We start from the raw sequence: 24,175 nt of genomic DNA on the forward strand, positions 1-24,175 counted from the left end.
GAAGGGCTTTATAGGTCATTTACAATTTGCACATTAGTTTAATGGCTGCATCATGGAGAGAAGGGGATGCAGTCGTTGCGTGAGACTATCTCACTTAATGGCCATTGTGACTGTAAAGGGCAGGGTCCATTACAGCCACATCTTGAGGACTGTCTCTGATATGGTAATGATAAAACACGTATTTGTGTTTTATTGGTCCAGGTATCAGTCCAACCATTTCATGTATCTGATGAAGTGAACTGTAGTTCACAAAAGCCTTTGCTTTTTAATAAAATGATTAGCCAGAAAAGATACTCTAACACTCCTGAGTTCTTGCTATCATAATATATCTCGACTTTCCACCTCTAATCTAATTAATTACGTGTTTTTCTTTAAGTATAAATATAAGCATTGAAGTATTGTTGGAAAACTGAGCCTTCTACAGCCATACTTGCTTCAATTTCCCTTGAGACCGATTAAGTATGTTGATGCTACAAATCATAAGTACTCCAGCCTAGTGCAATTATATAGTTCAAGAGAGAGGGAGGGAGGAAAAGGAGAGGAGGGGGGGGGAGAGAGAGACAGAGACAGAGAGAGAGAGAAAATGAAATTCACTGATACATTTTAGGGGAGAAACAATTTGAACAGATTGGCTTTTTAGTCAAAGAGTTATACAGTTATATATAAAATAGGCCAGTCCTTTCATTAACATTTTCAACTCCTATGATCATTTGCCCTTAGAATTGTCTGCAGGCATGCTAAAGTGTCCCCTTAACTACAAGTCCCCTGCTTCCCACCACCCTAAGCCTCATTCCCTCATTCCCACCTTCCATTAGTCATTGCACACTTACCTTTCAAAGACCTCTGGGACTCCAGGACTCGCGTTGGGGGAGGAGGCAAGCCACTGCATCCCTTGGTGTCCCTGGGCCACGTGGTGTGATCCTGGAAGTGCTGCCATTTTCAGAGTGGCCAGAATTTATTGCAGGCACTTCTGTGATGACACAATGCAGCTCAGGGATGCTGAAGGGTGGGAGCTCCCATTCCTCCTGTTCTAACACAAGCTCTGGAAGGGTCAAAATTCTTTGTGGCTGCTCTACAGGTGGCATCTGGGGTGAAGCACTTGTCCCAGGGATACTGAGGGACAGAGCATCCTGCCACTCTCTCTCTCTCTCTCTCTCACACACACACACACACCGTCCCCAATGCAAGCTCTGGAGGTCCAGAGATGCTCAAAAGGTAAGTGTGTGATGGGGATGGGGTGGGAAAAAAGGATGTAAGACCCAGTGAGTGGGAAGCAGGCACATGTTCTGAGGGATCCTGATAGGGGAGAGAGCATATGTTGTATCGGATGGGAGAGGAGGCCCTGGGAGGCCCAACGCAGGTCGGTTTTGGCCTCTGCTAAGCTTCCCAGGACCTCTCCCTGTGGTATCCAGTGCTCTGCTTAACAACTTGTGCAGTGATCAAATGGCCGCATCACAGAGAACTGGGGTGAAGTTTGTTTAATAATAATAATAATAATAATAATAATAATAATAATAATAATAATAATAATAGTAATAGTAATAATAGAGCAAGCAAAACTACTGTGGGACTTCAGACTTCAGACTGACCGAATTCTGAAGCATAACACACCAGACATTGTGATCGTGGAGAAAAAGAAAGTATGGATCATCGACATCGCAATCCCAGGAGACAGCAGAATTGAGGAGAAGCAGCTAGAGAAATTAGTGAAATATGAAGATCTAAAAATCAAACTGCAACGACTCTGGCATAAGCCAGTGAAAGTGGTCCCAGTGGTACTTGGCACGCTGGGTGCAGTACCAAAGGATCTCAGCGGACATTTGAACACCATCGGAATTGACAAAATCTCCATCTGTCAATTGCAAAAGGCCGCTTTACTGGGATCGGCAAACATAATTCGCCGCTACATCAGGCAGTCCTAGGTGCTTGGGAAGCGCCCGACTGGTAATGAAATACAAAATCCAGCATAGTGATCTCATTTGCTGTGTTGTACTGACATAATAATAATAATAATAATAATAATAATAATAATAATAATAATAATAATAATAATAATAAAAATTAGATTTGTATGCCGCCCCCTCTCCGAAGAGTAGTCATTTTGAACATCACAATTTGCAACTATAATGGATAGGCTCAATTACAGCTGTGAGTTGAGATTAAGATTAAGTTTTTATTCAATGTTAATATTGATAGTGGCTATTTTTAGATGGTAAGTTAAATTTTCCATTCACTGAAAGCTAGACTTTATTCCAGATACTACTGAGAACTTAATTTACCTTAATCTTATGTTGATAATTTAGAATTGCATAATCTGTAAAAACCTAAAAACAATATGTTTATAACTAAATACAATGTCTTCTGTGTTGAAAATTTCACATGTCCCTGGATAAATTTATATTGCAGCTTTGGCTTAAATGAGTGTCATATTCTTAAAGGTTTAATCAGTTTTCTCACATATTTATGCAAGTAAATATGTTTATGTTAAAAAGATTTGAGTTTTGGGATAAGCATTTGATCCTAAACTTTTAGTTCACATCATTAGTGTAGCTGGTATGTTGTTTTCTGTGACATGTATAAATCACAGTAACTTTAACCTTGTTTTTTTATAGCCCTACCTGAACCTATCCTTCCATCCCTCCAAAAAAATTACCCAGTAAGTGCTTCTTATAAATTACTACATAATATGTTTATTGAAATGATTACCTTCCACATGAATGTTGCTGTTACTTTGGGATAATGACGAAATATGCCTCTGATCATGTTTGTTACGACTCCACAATGCTCCAACATGTGTATAATAGGTTTTGCTGCAGACTGACTTATTCACCCTTTTTAAATACAAATCAAAATTTAAAAGCCAATTCTGATTATGGCCTTTGGCTGAGAAATAAGAACTACAGTATTTATTTATCTTAAGTTGTATGCATGTCCTTTTTGTTATCTGGTGGAAAAGGCAATACTGAGTTTGGATTGCTCTTCCTGCAATGTCTTATGCGCTGTCAGATCTATTCCAGAGGTTTGGGGAATCTCCCTGAGAAGATTTGGGAGGCATATATTGGGAGATGAGTAATTGGATATAGACCCATGAATCTGGATTGTTATTTTGTGTTTAGAACTGTAGCATATTACCTTACGAACTGAATTGAATTGAATACTTACTAGACACACAAGGAATTTGTCTCGGGTGGAGAAGCTCTCAGTGTACATACAAGACAACGGAATAATGATAATCATAATATAAAAAATAAGATGGGAGTGCAGAAGATAATAAGATAGATTAATAATAATACTACAGTCATACTATATGGGTAAAATACACATAGACACGATCCATTCTGCACGACAGTACTGTGTTATCTCACCTTTTCCCAATGGTAATCTACCTTTTAATGTTTTATATTCAATTTGAAGTTATTTCCATAATGATTTTTGCTCTGCTTCTGCCTGACTATTATTTAAAGCCTCTTGTGGCAGTGATGGTACTGTTAAATTATTATGCTAAAATATACCAAAACATTGATATATAATAGAAAGAAGTAAACTAGTATGCAGGATAGTGAGAGCAAAGAGGATCATTAAGGAGATGGCAGTTGTATAGAAAATGTAGAAACAATTTAAAACTAACTCTGCTCCTTTTACATCAAAATAGTTAATTAAAATTTCCTGATTTCAGGATCATATTTGGTAAAGTAAGATGTACATATTAAGGTCACTTAATTTTATTTTATGAAATTGGTGTTAGAGTAAAAACTTAAACAAAAATTTTCATTGAAATTAATGTACTGTATAGTGTAAAAGTTTTTGATATTTAAATCTTTAATTATTAAGGTTCACAATATTGGAATATTTTTATTTTCAGTTATGTTGAATCATTAAAAGATCCAAACTATATATGTTTATAATCTCAGTGGAAAAAATGCTTTTTAAAATGCTGGACATGCGCATTTATGTACCTGAAACAAGTATCTGCACATTTTTAAATGTCTGTAAAAATCAGTGGAAATCTTTTTGACATAGCAGCGTTTTAAACAAGTAGTTTTAGCTGAGATGTAAGAATACCAAATCTTAAATTAATATTTAAGCTCAACAAAACAATATTTTATTTAACAATTACAGTTTGCAATTATACATATCTTTCTACATAAATATTTTCATAGTGCAATAAATTTGAAATGGCATTATGTCACCTGTTTATCAATTCACACTGCTTTTTAAAATATAAGGATTACATTGCTTTGGATGTAGTTCAGAATAGATTCTTTGGATCACGCAGAAGTATGAAAATGGCACCTTTGATTCATCAAAACAACTATGTCATTTTCTAGACGGCTCTGCTGCAGAAGCCACACACTTCTGGAATCCAATGGGGCTGCTTTATACAATGTTGGATTTGTGTTTCCATAGTTTTGAACAAATCCAAAGCATTGCACAGCCATAATAACTGAACCGCTTTAAATGTAGTTTATTTTGTATATTTAGCTTGGATCAATCTGCCAATAGGATAGGACTTTCAGAATTAATCCTCCTGCAAGAATGGAGAGCTGTTATCAGTATAAGTACCAAGTAAAACTAGATGCTATCTTACTGGGCATTTTTCAATGCTGGCTAGAATCCAGATCTCAGAGGCATTAATTGCTAATACATAATTGTGTTCAAATCAACATGTAGATCTACTTAGAACTGAGTTTAAAATTCTGTTCAAAATCACAGGAAGGAGCACTGCCTGAAAACTGCTTCCATGGTCATGTTTAACCAGAAATAAATAAAGCAGCAATTGCCAATAATAGCTCTATTTCAGAAGCAATTTGTGACTGTACTATTATAGACATCTGCTGAGATGTACATTTTAAAAATTCAAAAGAACAGCCCTTTTGGAGTAAAATATATAACAAATTGACCCCAGAAGAAGCAAAGGAGCTTAACATCCAGTATATTTTGTATATTTATTAAGGGGTAAAGTAGTGTGAAAATATTGCTTAGTTGCAGAAATCATGATAGCACCCTGAAGTGAGCAAATGTTCCCAAGGACTTTTTTGTTGCAAGGTGCCTGGAAATGACCAGATGCCAAAGCACCTGGGAGCAAACCACAGATGAAGCAGAATCAAAGGTAAGGGACTTGCTGCATCAGATGCTACGTGGGAGACTTTGGGGAGTGGCAAATGCCAGATTAGGTAAAGTCTGGAATACTTTAACCCATTGGATAAATTTACTTTTCATTGTCCATAATCTGGCAAGATTACTGAATAATCCGTATTTATTTAAATGATTTGGATTTGTATGTGGGTTTTTTTGTTTATATTTTCTCCTTAATGGGTTTGTTGGCATTTCCTGGGATAGTTTTCATATTGCTCCATTTTTGAGGACAAACAATATAGGTTTTTTTAAAAAAAGCTTTAAGATTTTTTTAAAAAGCTTTAAATTAATCTGTGGTAAGATGGACAGCCAATAAATAAAATAATAATAAATAAATAAATAAATAAATAAAGCCTCACTGAATCATTTTGCATTCATAAGTATAGAAATTTCCATTGTTTCTGTAGTACCTGCTGTATACTCCTATGTTAGTCAACCTAACTAGATTAGAATATCTGGCATTTTCAGCAACTGAATGAATGAATGAATGAATGAATGAATGAATGAATGAATGAATGAATGATGTCTTTTGGCCAAGGGCTAGATATTGCCTTTTTTTTACAAAATGGCATTTTTACATACCATATCAGGATTCCACAAGCATAATAGCAGTTTGGAGAGGTTTTTGGCTGCTGCACTGTTATGAACTACAGAGATCTTTGAAAAATAGTTATAATACTGCAAGCAAGAGTGAAATGGTCCATTCAACCAATTTGAAGTTATTTGTTTAGATTAGCCCAATTTGGGCATTCAAAATGGGATTTCCTTATGAACATTCCTAGGAATATCCCTTATCTTCCGCACATCACTATTACTCAAACTACATTAACTCTTTCCATTTACATACAGTACATAAGATAGATTTCTTGAGGGAGAGGGAAGGCTTATCTGTGATTGTTCTTGACCACGTGGAAGTCAGTCACCTGAAAATTGAATAGAGCTGCATATTTCTGGTTTCTGATGTCTTCAGGATGAATTGCTGTTTGATGAATAGAAGTACAGTGGTACCTCTACTTACGAACTTAATTCTTTCTGTGACCAGGTTCTCAAGTAGAAAAGTTTGTAAGAAGAAGCAATTTTCCTCCTACCGTGTTTCCCCGATAGTAAGGCAGTGTCTTACTTTCTTTTTACCCCCAAAAGCCCCCCTATGTCTTACTTTCGGGGTATGTCTTATATTGGAAAAAATAAGACACACCCCGCCAACCCACCTACCCTAACCCGCAACACCCGTGTCCGGTAAAAAGTAGTAGCACCCTTCCCCCCCCCACAAACACACGGAGACACATCCGCATCCCTGCCTGCCCGCCCCGTCCGGAGCTGCCGGAAAGGAGGCGGGCGAAGGAGGGCGCAGCTCCGGCCGCTCGCCTCGCCCGCCCACCCGGCGTCTCCGAAGCTTACCGGTCTCTGGCGGGCGCCTTTCGGCAGGAGAAGCCTTCGCCGGGCAGCTTCGCTGCTTGTTGCTGTTCCTGCTGCTCCCGCCGTGTTGCCCGTCCCGGCCGGTAAGCTTCGGAGACGCCGGGTGGGCGGGCGAGGTGAGCAGCCGGAACTGCGCCCTCCTTCGCCCGCCTCCTTTCCGGCAGCTCCCCGCGCGCCCTTCGCCTCGCCGCGGCGAGGCGAAGGGGATGGGCGCGTGGGGAGCTGCCAGAAAGGAGGCGGCCGAAGCGGCGGCCCTGGCCGAAGCGGCGGCCCTGGCCGAAGTGGCGGAGTAGTTCGCGGCGCTGGCGAGGGAGCTGCGCGCCCAGGAGAATCTCCCTTACGCAGCCTGGTGCCAGCTGGCGGTGGCGTGCTGCGTAAGGGAGACTCTCCTGGGTGCGCAGCTCCCTCGCCAGCGCCGCGAACTGCTCCGCCGCTTCGGCCAGGGCCACCGCTTCGCCTGCCTCCTTTCCGGCAGCTCCCCACGCGCCCATCCCCTTTGCGTCGCCGCGGCGAGGCGAAGGGCGCGCGGGGAGCTGCCGGAAAGGAGGCGGGCGAAGGAGGGCGCAGCTCCAGCCGAACAAAGTGCAGCCGAGCAAAGTGCAGCAGGTCAAGCAGGCCACCAGGACAGGCCACTGCCGGCCGCTCGGAGCTCTCCACAAGGCTCGGCGTGCGCGCGGCTGCTCCTCCGAAGCTGGCTCGGGGGTTTCCATGAAGAGGCGGCGCCTGCGCCACGGAGGCAGCTGGGCTTGGGCCAAAGAGCCCGAGTGGCCGTCGGCCGCAGCAGCTTGAACTGAGGGGAAAAGTCTTGCGGCGGCGGCTGCGGCCCGAGTGGATGAACGCCGTGCGGGGAATGCATGCTGCTGCTGATGGGGACTGCGTGGCTGTTGACAACGTCTCCACCTGGCGACCTGCCCTTCAGGCAGCGGCGCCCCCGGGAGGTGCCGCTCGACCTGTTCGAAAGAGCCGTCCCGCCCCGCCATTCTGCTCACCGCCCCCGTGGAGCCGGAGCCGACCGGGCCGGCCTAGCGGTAGCCCTGCCCCTCTACGCTCAACCCACCCCGCTCCCTCCTGCGCGCATCCCCGACGGAGCTTTCCCTCATTTGCTCCACCGCCAGCTTGGGCCACCCGGCGGGCGAGGCGGCGGCCCTGGCCGAAGCGGCGGAGCAGTTCGCGGCGCTGGCGAGGGAGCTGCGCGCCCAGGAGAGTCTCCCTTACGCAGCGTGCCACCGCCAGCTGGCACCAGGCTGCCTAAGGGAGATTCTCCTGGGCATGCAGCTCCCTCGCCAGCGCCGCGAACTCTTTGCAAAGCGAAGGACGGCGCTGGGGCCGAGGGAACCGCCGCCAGGGCTGCTGCCGCGCTGCCTGGGTCTTCCCGAAGTCATCGGGCTCCCCCCCGCAATACCCCCGTGTTTCCCCGAAAGTAAGACATATGTCTTACTTTCGGGGTATGGCTTATATTAGCCGACCCCCCTGAAAACCCCCATATGTCTTACAATCGGGGGGGTCTTACTATCGGGGAAACACGGTAGGAATCAATATAAAATCAAATAATATGTGCGATTGTGGAAACCACAGGCGTGTGTGTGTGTGTATGAAGGCAAATCATGTCAGACTAATCTCATTGATTTCTTTGACTATGTCACAAAGGTGTTGGATGAAGGTGGTGCCGTGGATATTGCCTACCTGGACTTCAGCAAAGCCTTTGATATGGTTCCACATAAAGAGCAGATAGATAAATTAGTGAAGATTGGACTTAATCCCTGGATAGTTCAATGGATGTGCAGCTGGCTGAAGCATAGACATCAGAGAGTTATTGTTAATGGCGAGTATTCTGAGCAGAGTCAGGTTACAAGCAGTGTGCCACAAGGGTCTGTTCTGGGTCCTATTCTTTTTAATATGTTTGTGAGTGACATAGGGGAAGGTTTGGTAGGGAAAGTTTGCCTATTTGCCGATGACTCTAAAGTGTGCAATAGGGTTGATATTCCTGGAGGGGTCTATAATATGGTAAATGATTTAGCTTTACTAGATAAATGGTCAAAGCAATGGAAACTGCAGTTTAATGTTTCCAAATGTAAAATAATGCACTTGGGGAAAAGGAATCCTCAATCTGAGTATTGTATTGGCAGTTCTGTGTTAGCAAATACTTCAAAAGAAAAGGATTTAGGGGTAATGATTTCTGACAGTCTCAAAATGGGTGAACAGTGCAGTCAGGCGGCAGGGAAAGCAAGTAGGATGCTTGGCTGCATAGCTAGAGGTATAACAAGCAGGAAGAGGGAGATTATGATCCCGCTATATAGAATGCTGGTGAGACCACATTTGGAATACTGTGTTCAGTTCTGGAGACCTCACCTACAAAAAGATATTGACAAAATTGAACGGGTCCAAAGACGGGTTAGAAGAATGGTGGAAGGTCTTAAGCATAAAACGTATCAGGAAAGACTTAATGAACTCAATCTGTATAGTCTGGAGGACAGAAGGAAAAGGGGGGACATGATCAAAACATTTAAATATATTAAAGGGTTAAATAAGGTTCAGGAGGGAAGTGTTTTTAATAGGAAAGTGAGCACAAGAACAAGGGGACACAATCTGAAGTTAGTTGGGGGAAAGATCAAAAGCAACATGAGAAAATATTATTTTACTGAAAGAGTAGTAGATCCTTGGAACAAACTTCCAGCAGACGTGGTAGATAAATCCACAGTAACTGAATTTAAATATGCCTGGGATAAACATATATCCATCCTAAGATAGAATACAGAAAATAGTATAAGGGCAGACTAGATGGACCATGAGGTCTTTTTCTGCCGTCAGACTTCTATGTTTCTATGTGTGGAGGCCTTGTTTCCTCCCAGGAGATTCCTAGAGAGGCTCCACAGAGGATTCCCCCCGCCTTTTCCGGCCCTGTTTCCTCCCAGGAGATTCCTAGAGAGGCCCCACAGAGGCTTTTCCCTGCCTTTCCGTCCCTGTTTCCTCCCAGGAGATTCCTAGAGAGGCTCCACAGAGGCTTCTCCCTGCCTTTTCCGGTTGCAGTTTCGGAGGCTCGGATTTGTAAGTAGAAAATGTTTCTTGAGAAGAGGCAAAAAAAATCTTGAACACCTGGTTCTTATCTAGAAAAGTTCGTAAGTGGAAACGTTTGTAGGTAGAGGTACCACTGTACAGTGGTTTAGTATAAGGATAAGATGGTTTAAGGAGGAGGGATTTAGATGGCATTGAACTAGATTATATTTACTGCATTAGAAGAAAGAAATGTCAGATGATGCTTGGTGGGCCATTTCAGGGAAAAGAAGGTTGCACTTTCATCTTTTGGTTTGGGGAATCTTGGCTTAAACGGTTGGTAAACGCCAAGTTTATATATCCCAAAAGTGCTTTTCCAGGAAGCGACTGAACTTTCTTTCTTTTTTTCCCTTTGAAAATGTTTCACTTTTCATCCAAGAAGCCTTTTCACCTCTGACAGGATAGTGGGGAATGGAAGAGCTGAAGAAACCTCTTGGATGAGAAGCGAAATGTCTTATAAGAAAAAACAAGAAAGTCTAGTTGCCTCCTGAAAAAACACTTTGGGGACAATCATGACCTGGATGACTGAGAAACTCTACAGACTTTTACCAAATTTATATGGCAAGACCATACTTAGCTGTGATTTTGAGGGGATGAGTAGGTGGACCTGGTTTAGGAGCTAATATTGCTAAGAACTGCGCTCCCGGGTTTCAGATTAATAGTAGTTTCAGCGGGAAGTGGAGATGCTATGGTTGACTTTCAAAGACATGGTATTTATAGCCAGGGAATCTGCTGTTAATATGTTTTAATTTAGCCATGGCTTTATGTTATTTTAGAATTTTGTTTAGCTATAGTTTATGTACATATTGCTAAACTAGAGCTATAATAACAACAACAATAACAACAGAGTTGGAAGCTTGGAGGTCTTCTAGTCCAATCCCCTCCAAGACCGTCTTCTGCATGAATCCCAGCGCCCGGTCAGGTTCCATAGAGTTGGCCTTCTCAGGGTCCTATCTACCAAACAATGTCTTTTGGCAGGGCCTAGGGGAAGAACCTTCTCTGTGGGGGCCCGGCCCTCTGGAATTAGCTCCCCCCCCCCGAGATTTGTACTGCCCTCACCTTCCTCGCCTTCCGTAAAATGTTTAAAGACCCATTTATGCCACCAGGCTTGGGGCCATTAGATCTTAGCCCCCCTGATCAACAAAACCCTACACAGCTTCAAACAGATGGTTATCTAACATCTTCTTATAGGGTTATAGCTATAGCTTCTTATAGGTATACTGTATAGGGTTAGTCTATATGTTAATTTAGGTTTAATTTAGGATGCCTGTATATTAATTTAGGCAATGGGGACAGTCTAGGGCAGTGGAGGCAAACCTTTTTTGGTTCGTGTGCCAAAAGGGTGTGTCTGGGCATGCTAGCCTGCTTTCATGTGCCCACCCCCTCTTCCTTCCCCCCATGCATGGGCACCTCCCCCATGCATGCGCTTAGGCCTTTTTGAAGCCCCCGAGGCAGTGGTGGGTTGCATCATCAGTGAGTTCCTACCTATGTGCACTCTGGTCGGCAACGGTAGGAACCCACCACTGCCTGGAGGTGAAAAAAATCACCCAACAGGCAAACCGGAAGTGCGTTTTTCTGAACTTTCGGTTTGTCCGTTAAATGATTATTATTTTTTTTGCCTCCGGGGCTTCAGGGAAGGCTGAAAATCAGCAGGCCAGCACACACATGCACACTGGAACTGACACAAGGCAACATCTCGCGTGCCCTCTGATATGGCTCTACGTGCCATTTATGGCACCCGTGCCATAGGTTCGCCATCATGCTTCTAGGGGTTGCACAGTTACGCTGATTACCCTGCTATGTGGGATAGTTTCCTAAGCTCTGGATGTGTTGTCAACACTGGTTTGGAGTTCTCTTACCTGTTACTGCTGGGAAATTCAGTTTTCATATACTGAGGGGTTGGATCCAAGAGAGTCCAGTTTTTTATGATAATCATGGCCTTATCTCAAATACAAGTTAACCTGACATGCATATATGCTTATTTGTAAACTTCTGGGAGTCTTAGATTTGTGTTGGATCAGATTTATTTTGTTGTGTTAAATCTAGAGAAAAAGCAGATCTGAGTCTAAAACATAAGCTATTCTATCAGATGAAATTTCTGATTAAGTTCTATGAATTTTCACACTAATTTTATCTTTCTCTCTTTTTATGTTATAACTAACATACACACATTCACAGAGAGAGAGAGAGAGAGAGAGAGAGAGAGAGAGAGAGAGAGAGAGATTATCAAATGAAATGTTCTTAATTTGACTATTGTATGCCTCCTTTGGATAGGTATTTAACGAAATGCATTTGCTTTTTAGAACATTACAAATGAAGGCAAATTTATATTCAGGCATGGCTAATTGCTGGCAGGATTAGTACTATGTCAGAACTCACAGGGTGAATTTGGGTAGTAATTCCTTCAGTGCAGCCCATCTTACTGCTATGGAAATAAAAGGTGGTAGCTGCATTTACACAAACCTTAGTTTTGGAAGAGGTACAGTGCAATAGAATGGGGAAAAAATTGCAATTTCCCTACATTTCCTTGACTTGTATTTTATAACAACCTTGAGTTCTGAAAAACACTTCTGACTACACCCGTTTCTCAAAATGGCAAGGTGAATCTTTCTGAATCCCGCTAGAAGTGTTCGAAAGAAAATATTCCTCTCACCACCACATAGCAACCTGCATCATTTATAAATTTGGAGAGTTATAAAATGGTCTGTTTAATTCTTCTGAAATGGACGGAATTTGTGTCTCTGACTTACATAATCTTAAGTGTGTAGTTCTTTTTTAAAATACAGTGTTCCCTCGATTTTTGCGGGTTCGAACTTCGCGAAAAGTCTATACCACGGTTTTTCAAAAATATTAATAAAAAATACTTTGCGGGTTTTTTCTCTATACCACGGTTTTTCCTGCCCGATGACATTATATGTCATCGCCAAACTTGCATCCGACTTTAATAAATATATATTTTTAATAAACGTTAATAAATAAACATGGTGAGTAATGATCTAAATGGTTGCTAAGGGAATGGGAAATTGCACTTTAGGGGTTTAAAGTGTTAAGGGAAGGCTTGTGATACTGTTCATAGCCAAAAATAGTGTATTTACTTCCGCATCTCTACTTCGCGGAAATTCGACTTTCGCGGGCAGTCTCGGAACGCATCCCCCGCGAAAATTGAGGGAACACTGTACACTGTTCTATCAATTTTCCCCGAGGAGCCTCAGTTACACTATTTTGTAGGGCAACTTAAAAATGGGCTTATTTGCATTTTTAGAAGGCAAACTGGCACAAAATGCAAGGAGGTTCATGGAGGTTTCCTGTTTATATTAATGGAGATTTATTTTTCCAGCCACCACAATAGAAGAAACTGTTCAGCTTTTACTCTCTGCTAATCCTATCTTGATAATTATCAGCTTTAAGAACAGCTGCTTGATCCATTGTTTAAAGCATGTGTGTGTGTGTGTGTGTGTGTGTGTGAGAGAGAGAGAGAGAGAGAGAGATGCATTTAGCATTGCGTTTTTTCTCCTTGAGAGAAAAATAAACCCCTGAATTCTGCGCATCACACAGATATCAATGCCCATTTCCCCTATTGGAATTTCTTGTATACTTTGTCATATATATTTTTCTTTATTATATCTTTCTGAAATTCATGATGATTTTTCTAAAGTTATTGGGCAAAACCACAGTTTTTCCAATTAAACTGGGTTTATAAAACCGTCACCGGTGGCATGATATATCTTTTTGCCACTTGGCAGAATAACATCAATAAATGGCTAATACCAAAATGATCAGTTGTTAATCTAACATATTATAGATAATTGTTATAATTATTATAGTTATTGTTAATGGTGAGTATTCTGAGCAGAGACAGGTTACAAGCGGTGTGCCACAAGGGTCTGTTCTGGGTCCTATTCTTTTTAATATGTTTGTGAGTGACATAGGGGAAGGTTTGGTAGGGAAGGTTTACCTATTTGCCGATGACTCTAAAGTGTGCAATAGGGTTGATATTCCTGGAGGGGTCTGTAATATGGTAAATGATTTAGCTTTACTAGATAAATGGTCAAAGCAATGGAAACTGCAGTTTAATGTTTCCAAATGTAAAATAATGCACTTGGGGAAAAGGAATCCTCAATCTGAGTATTGCATTGGCAATTCTGTGTTAGCAAAAACTTCAGAAGAGAAGGATTTAGGGGTAGTGATTTCTGACAGTCTCAAAATGGGTGAGCAGTGTGGTCGGGCGGTAGGAAAAGCAAGTAGGATGCTTGGCTGCATAGCTAGAGGTATAACAAGCAGGAAGAGGGAGATTGTGATCCCCTTATATAGAGCGCTGGTGAGACCACATTTGGAGTACTGTGTGCAGTTCTGGAGACCTCACCTACAAAAAAATATTGACAAAATTGAACTGGTCCAAAGACGGGCTACAAGAATGGTGGAAGGTCTTAAGCATAAAACGTATCAGGAAAGACTTAATGAACTCAATCTGTATAGTCTGGAGGACAGAAGGAAAAGGGGGGACATGATCGAAACATTTAAATATGTCAAAGGGTTAAATAAGGTTCAGGAGGGAAGTGTTTTTAATAGGAAAGTGAACACAAGAACAAGGGGACACAATCTGAAGTTAGGGGGAATGATCAAAGGCAACATGAGAAAATATTATTTTACTGAAGGAGTAGTAGATCCTTGGAACAAACTTCCAGCAGACGTGGTTGGTAAATCCACAGTAACTGAATTTAAACATGCCTGGGATAAACATATATCCATTGTAAGATAAAATACAGGAAATAGTATAAGGGCAGACTAGATGGACCATGAGGTCTTTTTCTGCCATCAGACTTCTATGTTTCTATGTTTCTAATCTTATGTTAATTGCCAAGCAGAAACTAATAGTTTATGAATCATCACAAGGAAATCAATTTGGTGTTGTAGTCTTTACCTCAGAATGGAATGGCATAGTGAAAGGAATAGCTCTAGAGCAAATATGTTGTTTATATTAAAACAAAAATATGTTTTAAAATTTAGTTATATTCCCGTGGCTTTATCACTCCTTGCTGTAGTACATTGAGACTAGTGAAGAATCTTTCAGAGGTGTCCTTTACCTCTAGAATGCTATGTAATTGATTAATAACATAATTTAAAAGTAACTGCTTAATTCTTCAGTTCAGCTGATACCCTTGTTATGAACATTTGGTAAAACTTTGATTTGTTACAAGCAAATGAACCAGAATGGTAACGTCTAGAATTGATTCTTCCTCATCACTGCCTTTTTCAAACAAGCTTATTTGAGGTGTAAGATTTAATTCAGGATTGGTGACTGCAAATGGAATATTAGACTGCTCGATTAAAATAAAAATGCATCTATTGTCTGGGATATATATCCATATGGCACAGGGCCAGGGTTTCTTTTCTTTTCTTTATATATTTAATTTCTATAGCCGCTCAACTTAACCAAGGGATTCTAACCACATTTCTGTAAGAACCCCTATCTATCTTACCAGGTGATAATGTTCCTATTCCTTCCCTTACATATAGTCATCTTATGGGAAGTGGGCCTTTTCCATGGCAGCCCCTGTGAAATATCCTTCCTAAAAGCACTTAAGATCTGATTTTTCCCCAAGCACTGGAATAGGGTGAAGTGGAAGAGAGAATTTAACAAGGAATTGCATGTGGAAGCTTAATTTTGGTGCTAGATTTTTAATATCTATTGTTTTAATACATATGTGCATTATATGTTTTTATTATTGATGTTGTTTTAATTATTGATTGGGAATTGCCCAGAGTTTGATATAAGATGGGCGGCTACATATATGTTTCAAATAAATATTAAAGCTTTAACTACCCGGTACATAAGTTAAATATTAAATATTGCAGGATATTCCAAAACTACCTCTTCCCTGTATTTCCCTTATCCATGTTTTAAGCATATTATACTTAGGTTTATTCAAATCAGAAAACAGGATATTAAAAGTTTTGATTTTAATGCAGTTTGTCAGAAAAGTTAACTAAAGTAGAATCAGTAAACAAGCCATCATCACTCTCTAGAAATATTTGTCATTTGAATCCTACTGCTCTGCAGAGAAACTTGGGTGTGCATACAGTATATCAAGATTTCTTGTTCAGTTGGACGCTGGTTTGTATTCCAGCACTTTGTTCTCCTCTTTCATTTTAAGGGGCATTTTTAATTACCCGGCAGCATGAGAAAACTTTTATTTACTTGCTATAAATTAGCAAAAGAATTCAGTTAAATGTGTACAATTTTCTTTGCATTAAAAAGGAAGTAACTTTAGGTTGGCAGGTAAAGCTCAAATGCCTGAAGATTTAGGAAATTTGTGAATGGCAGGATGATAAAACCAACTAAAATCTGGTATTCCAGAACTTTCAGAAATCTTTCAACTTTAACTTTCAACCTTTTTCTACATTATTGTGTAATATGAAGATTGGAAATGAAGCAGGCAGTAACACGCTCAAAACTATTGATATTATTTACCCCCCCTGACTGATTTGTTTAACCAATCCTTGTTAACAGGAGAAGTTCTTGAGGATTGGAGAATGGCCAGTGTTGTGCCTATCCACAAGAAGGGCAGTAGAGAAGAAGCTGGTAACTACAGGCCAGTTAGCTTGACATCAGTTGTAGTTAAAATGATGGAGACTCTACTCAAAAAGAGGATAAATCAGCACCTAAAAAACAATAACTTATTGGACCGAAATCAGCATGGCTTTACTGAAGGCAAATCATGTTAGACTAATCTCATTGATTTCTTTGACTATGTCACAAAGGTGTTGGATGAAGGTGGTGCCGTGGATATTGCCTACCTGGACTTCAGCAAAGCCTTTGATACGGTTCCACATAAAGAGCTGATAGATAAATTAGTGAAGATTGGACTTAATCCCTGGATAGTTCAATGGATTTGCAGCTGGCTGAAGCGTAGACATCAGAGAGTTATTGTTAACGGCGAGTATTCTGAGCAGAGTCAGGTTACAAGCGGTGTGCCACAAGGGTCTGTTCTGGGTCCTATTCTTTTTAATATGTTTGTGAGTGACATAGGGGAAGGTTTGGTAGGGAAGGTTTGCCTATTTGCCGATGACTCCAAAGTGTGCAATAGGGTTGATATTCCTGGAGGCGTCTGTAATATGGTAAATGATTTAGCTTTACTAGATAAATGGTCAAAGCAATGGAAACTGCAGTTTAATGTTTCCAAATGTAAAATAATGCACTTGGGGAAAAGGAATCCTCAATCTGAGTATTGTATCGGCAGTTCTGTGTTAGCAAATACTTCAGAAGAAAAGGATTTAGGGGTAGTGATTTCTGACAGTCTCAAAATGGGTGAACAGTGCAGTCAGGCGGTAGGGAAAGCAAGTAGGATGCTTGGCTGCATAGCTAGAGGTATAACAAGCAGGAAGAGGGAGATTATGATCCCGCTATATAGAATGCTGGTGAGACCACATTTGGAATACTGTGTTCAGTTCTGGAGACCTCACCTACAAAAAGATATTGACAAAATTGAACGGGTCCAAAGACAGGCTACAAGAATGGTGGAAGGTCTTAAGCATAAAACGTATCAGGAAAGACTTAATGAACTCAACCTGTATAGTCTGGAGGACAGAAGGAAAAGGGGGGACATGATCGAAACATTTAAATATATTAAAGGGTTAAATAAGGTCCAGGAGGGAAGTGTTTTTAATAGGAAAGTGAACACAAGGACAAGGGGACACAATCTGAAGTTAGTTGGGGGAAAGATCAAAAGCAACATGAGAAAATATTATTTTACTGAAAGAGTAGTAGATCCTTGGAACAAACTTCCAGCAGACGTGGTAGCTAAATCCACAGTAACTGAATTTAAACATGCCTGGGATAAACATATATCCATCCTAAGATAAAATACAGAAAATAGGGCAGACTAGATGGACCATGAGGTCTTTTTCTGCCGTCAGACTTCTATGTTTCTATTTATTTTGTAGATGAGAGGGTTGCATATTGAATTTTTAAGAGTCTGATCAAATTGGCATATTAATTAAAGTAGGATTTCTAAATAGAACTTGTCCATATGTCAGAAAATATCTGAAGAGTTTATATACAACTTCACATTTTGGTCCCTAAATAGGACTTTAACTTCTATTTTTGTTTCTTTGTCTTTACAGGGATCTTTTGATCCTACTATGCAGCTGCATCTTGTGCATCGAGCCCCATGCACCATCCCTCCTTACGTTTCAAAAAACCAATCTACACTTGGAGATCTATTGTTAGGCTTCCTGAAATACTATGCTACGGAATTTGAGTGAGTGATCAACTTTTCATTTTAACAAATTCTCTGGCTGTTTTGTTCTGCTCTGATTGCAGTTTATATAGAGACATTTCTATCCCTGTCTGTTTTCATTTAAGGAGCAAAGGGTTCCTTTTTGGTAGCTTGTTTACAAGGGTAAAAGAAAGATGTATAGAGATAAGTTAAACGCTTGCATGTACAGTGTTCCCTCGATTTTCGCGGGTTCGAACTTCGCGAAAAGTCTTTACCACGGTTTTTCAAAAATATTAATTAAAAAATACTTCATGTTTTTTTCCCTATACCACGATTTTTCCCACCCGATGACATCATATGTCATCGCCAAACTTTTGTCTGCTTTTAATAAATTTTTTTTAAAATAAACTTTAATAAACATGGTGAGTAATAATCTAAATGGTTGCTAAGGGAATGGAAAATTGCAATTTAGGGGTTTAAAGTGTTAAGGGAAGGTTTGTGAAACTGTTCATAGCCAAAAGTAGTGTATTTACTTCCGCATCTCTACTTTGCGGAAATTCGACTTTCGCGGGCGGTCTCGGAATGCATCCCCCGCGAAAAGCGAGGGAACACTGTACAGGCGTACTGAAAATGTATGATATAATCTACTTGTTAGATTTCACAGTCTCTGGTTCAGATGTCTATGGAGATTCTCAGTCATCCAGATCAGTGCTTCTGATAAAAAAGGTGCTTTTTCAAGAGGCAACTGGACTTTCTTTTGGTTCTTTGAAGATGTTTTGCTTCTCATTCAAGAAGCTTCTACAGCTGCTGAAGAAGCTTCTTGGATGAGAAGTAAAATATCTTCAAAGAAAAACAAGAAAAACAGTTGCCTCTTGAAAAAGCATCTCTGGTTCAGAGTTGATCATATGGGTACAAGCCATAATTAAAGGAGCTCTGATGCACATCAACACCCATTCAGGCTGATGGTAGCGATGGTGTCATAATCATTTGGTACCATCATCATCATCGCTATGATATCCTTTTCTACATCTAGAGAGGTACTATATCTTCTTGAAGAGAAGCATTTGTACAGCTGCAATTCTGTGACAATGGTGCCCACTCATGTCTGTTCAACATGCATCAAAACATTTCGTGCCTGTATAGACCTTACCAGCCACCTCCGGACACATCACGTATAGCTTACAACCCATTAGATGTCAAGGTCCTCCTCTAACACGATGGGCAAAACACATAGCTTCTCTTGAAAGTGTAAAATAGAATCAATAAAATTCAGATCTTTCTCTCTGGCATTGTGATGCTGGGGTTTGCTTTTTCCTTTAAAGGTACTTTATTTTGCTTCGGAGGTCGGTGCTTCTCACTGCTGTTCAGCACCAAGTGTTATTTCTTAATTCACAAGGGGATTTTTCAGTGAAAGAATTCATAGTAGTGCTTTCCATCATTGACACTTTATATGTGGATTTCAGCTCCCAAGATTCCCCAGTCAGCATGGCCTTCGTTAAGAATCCCTGAACATAGTTCATAGATGTTGAGAGCGCTTAAATTAATCAATGCTGTTTTAGACCAAAGTTGCTGCCTGATGTTGCTATGCATTTAGTTAATTGTGAATTTTTCATGGTGATTAAGCTTTTTGGTTAAATTTGCAATATGTAAGCCTGAACTGTTTGGCAGGATTAAAAATATCATCATAGCAAAACTGGAATTAATTATACAATGGCAACTGTAAAATTCAAAGTAAAACACCGAAGCACGATGATTTAATTTTGCTCTCTTTTTATATTTGAATCAAGTTACACGAGCCATGTTTCTGCTGAGTTCATGTGGGTGTCTGGAACAAAAAATGCTTCTAGTTCACTGCCATTCCTTTTATTGCCTGTAAATAAATTCTGGGAAATAGTGTGGGAAGTGACCAGTATTTTCAGGGCTAGCTTTTAGTTTATAAACTTCTTAGAATTTGTAACATTCCTCTATGCTTTGCATAGGTGATAGGAAAATTATGAGTTGTGTCCCCTAGAAGGATTTGGATCAAATTTGAAGAAGACAGTTATGTTTAAGTTTAAACAGGAAAAACAGTCTTTGCATTGCTCCTGTTTCTGGAGAAGTCAGGAGGGCAGAGCATGTGCTGCATGAGGCTAACAGAAAGTATCCAGACCTGGGCAGGGCCTTCTTCAGAACTGGGATGAGTTACAGTAGCTGCTGGTAAAATTAACAGATAGGCTTGGCCACTTCAAGCCTGACAGCTGGCCAGCCTACAGCCCAGATAGGACAATTACTGATGCCACATCTGTATAGGAGAAAATGCGCTCTACCTTGTACACAATGAGATACCCCACCCTTCCCTGTGTTAGTGGGATAGCAAAGTTTTTATGCTTTTAAAACTGATCTAGAAATTGCTAGACCGAGGCTAAGAAAACAGGTGGTTAGCAACAGCCTCAGACACATGGATTAAAATCGGGCTTTTCCAGGAAAAAAAAAACAAATTCGGAAAAACTAGAACACGTGCTTTTGAAGGAATTAGGGAGGCATTTGTGTTAGATATTGGTGTTTCATTTCTGCCTGTAAGTACAGTGATCCCCCGGTTATTGCGTCCCCGACCATTGCGAACAGGGTAATTTGCGATTTTCAACCCGGAAGTCAAAACACCATCTGCGCATGCGTGCCCTTTTTTCTATTGGCACGCATGCGTAGATGGCGCCTGGCAGATCAGCTGCTGGGCGGCTTCCCTGGGTCTTCCCCCTCTTGCTGGCGGGAGGGCGAGCAGCGGGCATCAGCAAGGAGTTTCCCCACCGCCCACGCAAACTCCTCGCTGCCGCCCGCCCTTCGCCCGCCCACGCCGTTCATTCTCGCCGCTTTCGAGCTGAGTCCTGAAGCGAATTCGCTTCAGGACTCAGCTCGAAAGCGGCGTGAGCGAGCGCGGACAAGCCGTTCGCTGGCGCTCGGTCTCGCCGCTTTCGAGCTGAGTTCTGAAGCGAATTCGCTTCAGGACTCAGCTCGAAAGCGGCGAGACCGAGCGCGGACAAGCCGTTCGCTGGCGCTCGGTCTCGCCACTTTCGAGCTGAGTTCTGAAGCGAATTCGCTTCAGGACTCAGCTCGAAAGCGGCGAGACCGAGCGCGGACAAGCCGTTCGCTGGCGCTCGGTCTCGCCGCTTTCGAGCTGAGTCCTGAAGCGAATTCGCTGCAGGACTCAGCTCGAAAGCGGCGAGACCGAGCGCCAGCGAACGGCTTGTCCGCCGCCTGCCTGCCCGCTAGTGAGGAGCCGAAGATTGGGGGCGGCGCGGCTGTTTTAAAACATCGCCGCCGGCATTGGGGGGCTTGCCAGCACCCCCCGGACCCCCAACCCGGGTTTGGGGGGCTGCTAGGAAGCCCCCCATGCTGGCGGCGACGTTTTAAAACAGCCGTGCCGCCCCCAATCTTCGGCTCCTCGCTAGCGCTGCGGGAGTAAAAACACCATCTGCACATGCGCAGATGGTGTTTTTACTTCCGCAGCGCTACTTCGCGAAAACCCGCTCGTTGCGGGGGGTCCTGGAACGGAACCCTCGCAACGAGCGGGGGATCACTGTACACCAATTTTGTATATTGCAATATATTAGACATATCTTGGGCTCTGTTTGAGGAAATAGGTAGGTACCTTTTGTGATTTTAAAACAATAACTTGAAATTTCACTCTATTCTTTTTAAAATGAGGTTTTTTTATTTGTAATACATCAGGTTGTGCTCTGCTTGGAGCATTGGAGCTTTTATGAAATTGGGCCATCTCCCAAAGAAGGGCCAAAACACTTTTTACACTCAAGTCAATATGAACAGGAAGTGGCACTGTTGGAATTGTTTATTTTTTCATTTTCAACCATTCATTTAGCAGAATGATGTCGCAGCCTGATCTAGTTAACACGTCAGGATAAGGGTATCAATGCTTGGTGGGGTACTTACTGGAAGTTACATAATAGCAGCAGGATCTGCCATGTTGCACTACTACAAAACAACAGGTAGAGTGCCATGTGAAGATTCAGAGAGTTTCTAAGGCCTCTGGGCATCTACCTTTGGGGTTTTAAGTTTTTATTTTTAAAACAAAAGTATTGTCTTGTGCCTTGAACACACAGACATAGGCATATTGGCTTTCTGCCTTCTAAACATTTCTAGACATGTTTAGCGAAGACAATAGAGGCTGGCTGTCTTGCTTTTATTTCTATCTTCTGGGCTTAGATTAGAATGGGAGGGGATACTCTAGAGATCTCCTTGGATGATACTGGGAAAAAATGTATGTTACTACCATTAGAAAACCTCTTGAGGAGCAACTTCATATTCTGAAATTGTTGTACCTACAGCCAGGGCATCCAGTCCAACCACCTTAATATTACTCACTGACTGCTTCAGTTAAAGAAAATAGGATGCTTAATTGATTATATAGTGGCCTTTGTTTCAATCTTATACTGAGAACTGCACTTAGATAAAATGGAATCCCAGAATATCTCGCTCTCCTGAGAAATGGAAGACTAAGGGCCCATTCTCCCTTCCCCCCAGTCCAATGGAATTTTAATTCAGCAGCCGTGTACATGATTTACTTCCTCTTCCTGGGCCCAGCAATTGTATTCCTATTTCTAAGGGACACAGATAGGAAGTGGTGTTAAAGTCCAACTTTTATAGAATGGTAGTCCACTCTAATATTTAGAAATCATTCCCCATTGGCTTTTACATGACAACTTACATATCACATTTTATTGAAACATGTTAGACAACTATTTTCCTTTTTGTTTGCTAGCTGGAACAATCAGATGATTTCAGTTCGTGAAGGCAAAGCTATTCCAAGACCGGATGGAATTGAATGGAGAAACAAATTCATTTGCATAGAAGGTAAATCCTCCATCTTTGTCATAGTTTATGTTTTCTAGAACTATACGTTCCATGCTAGTATAAAGTCATTTATTTATTTATTTATGCAATTATAATTTTTAGTTTTGCTTCTGGGAGAGCGTAGCTCATTCTGGGACTCATTGGCATCACATCAAGGATGAGACAAGATTTTGTATCTTTTTTTCTTTTTGGTCCCTTGATTGTAGGCAACCGCATGGACTAGTTTTCTTGGCATGGTTTTCTTTCAGAAGTGGTTTGCCATTGCCTCCTTTCTAGGGCTAAGAGAGAGTAACTTGCCCCAGTTGGTTTTATGCTCAAAACTGGATTAGAACTCATGATCCCTCCCAATTTCTAGCCTGATGCCTTAACACCAAATGGCTCCTTTGTACTTTTGTTGTACTTTAATTTAAGCTGCCCAAAATGGAAAATTTGGGATGTTTGCAGAGATGTGCTGAGACCTACTGTCCTAGACCTACATTATATGGACATGGTATGAAGAACCTCAGGCTTATATAGTCTTTCCTTGTGTGTGATTAGGAATTTAGTATTTTGATTTCTGGAAATCAGAAGGGGCGGCATACAAGTCTAATAAATTATAAATTACTGAAGGCAAATCATGTCAGACTAATCTCATTGATTTCTTTGACTATGTCACAAAGGTGTTGGATGAAGGTGGTGCCGTGGATATTGCCTACCTGGACTTCAGCAAAGCCTTTGATACGGTTCCACATAAAGAGCTGATAGATAAATTAGTGAAGATTGGACTTAATCCCTGGATAGTTCAATGGATTTGCAGCTGGCTGAAGCGTAGACATCAGAGAGTTATTGTTAATGGCGAGTATTCTGAGCAGAGTCAGGTTACAAGCGGTGTGCCACAAGGATCTGTTCTGGGTCCTACTCTTTTTAATATATTTGTGAGTGACATAGGGGAAGGTTTGGTAGGGAAGGTTTGCCTATTTGCCGATGACTCTAAAGTGTGCAATAGGGTTGATATTCCTGGAGGCGTCTGTAATATGGTAAATGATTTAGCTTTACTAGATAAATGGTCTAAGCAATGGAAACTGCAGTTTAATGTTTCCAAATGTAAAATAATGCACTTGGGGAAAAGGAATCCTCAATCTGAGTATTGTATTGGCAGTTCAGTGTTGGCAAATACTGAAAAAGAAAAGGATTTAGGGGTAGTGATTTCTGACAGTCTCAAAATGGGTGAACAGTGCAGTCAGGCGGTAGGGAAAGCAAGTAGGATGCTTGGCTGCATAGCTAGAGGTATAACAAGCAGGAAGAGGGAGATTATGATCCCACTATATAGAATGCTGGTGAGACCACATTTGGAATACTGTGTTCAGTTCTGGAGACCTCACCTACAAAAAGATATTGACAAAATTGAACGGGTCCAAAGACGGGCTACAAGAATGGTGGAAGGTCTTAAGCATAAAACGTATCAGGAAAGACTTCATGAACTCAATCTGTATAGTCTGGAGGACAGAAGGAAAAGGGGGGACATGATC

The 24,175-nt window shown here is 41.3% G+C and overlaps 1 protein-coding gene across 12 annotated transcripts in view; it reads left to right on the forward strand.

Annotated features, from left to right (window-relative positions):
• Nucleotides 1-24,175, forward strand: part of TENT2 (terminal nucleotidyltransferase 2) — a 52,697-nt gene that overhangs the window by 22,791 nt on the left and 5,731 nt on the right. For all 12 annotated transcript variants that reach the window (XM_070743236.1, XM_070743235.1, XM_070743240.1 and 9 more), the window contains 3 exons: nucleotides 2,613-2,656; nucleotides 17,728-17,864; nucleotides 22,576-22,667. In XM_070743236.1, the coding sequence (XP_070599337.1) occupies nucleotides 2,613-2,656; nucleotides 17,728-17,864; nucleotides 22,576-22,667 (273 nt within the window). The remainder of the gene's footprint in view (nucleotides 1-2,612; nucleotides 2,657-17,727; nucleotides 17,865-22,575; nucleotides 22,668-24,175) is intronic.

The sequence above is a fragment of the Erythrolamprus reginae genome, chromosome 2, assembly GCF_031021105.1.
Source record: "Erythrolamprus reginae isolate rEryReg1 chromosome 2, rEryReg1.hap1, whole genome shotgun sequence".
NCBI lineage: Eukaryota > Metazoa > Chordata > Lepidosauria > Squamata > Dipsadidae > Erythrolamprus > Erythrolamprus reginae.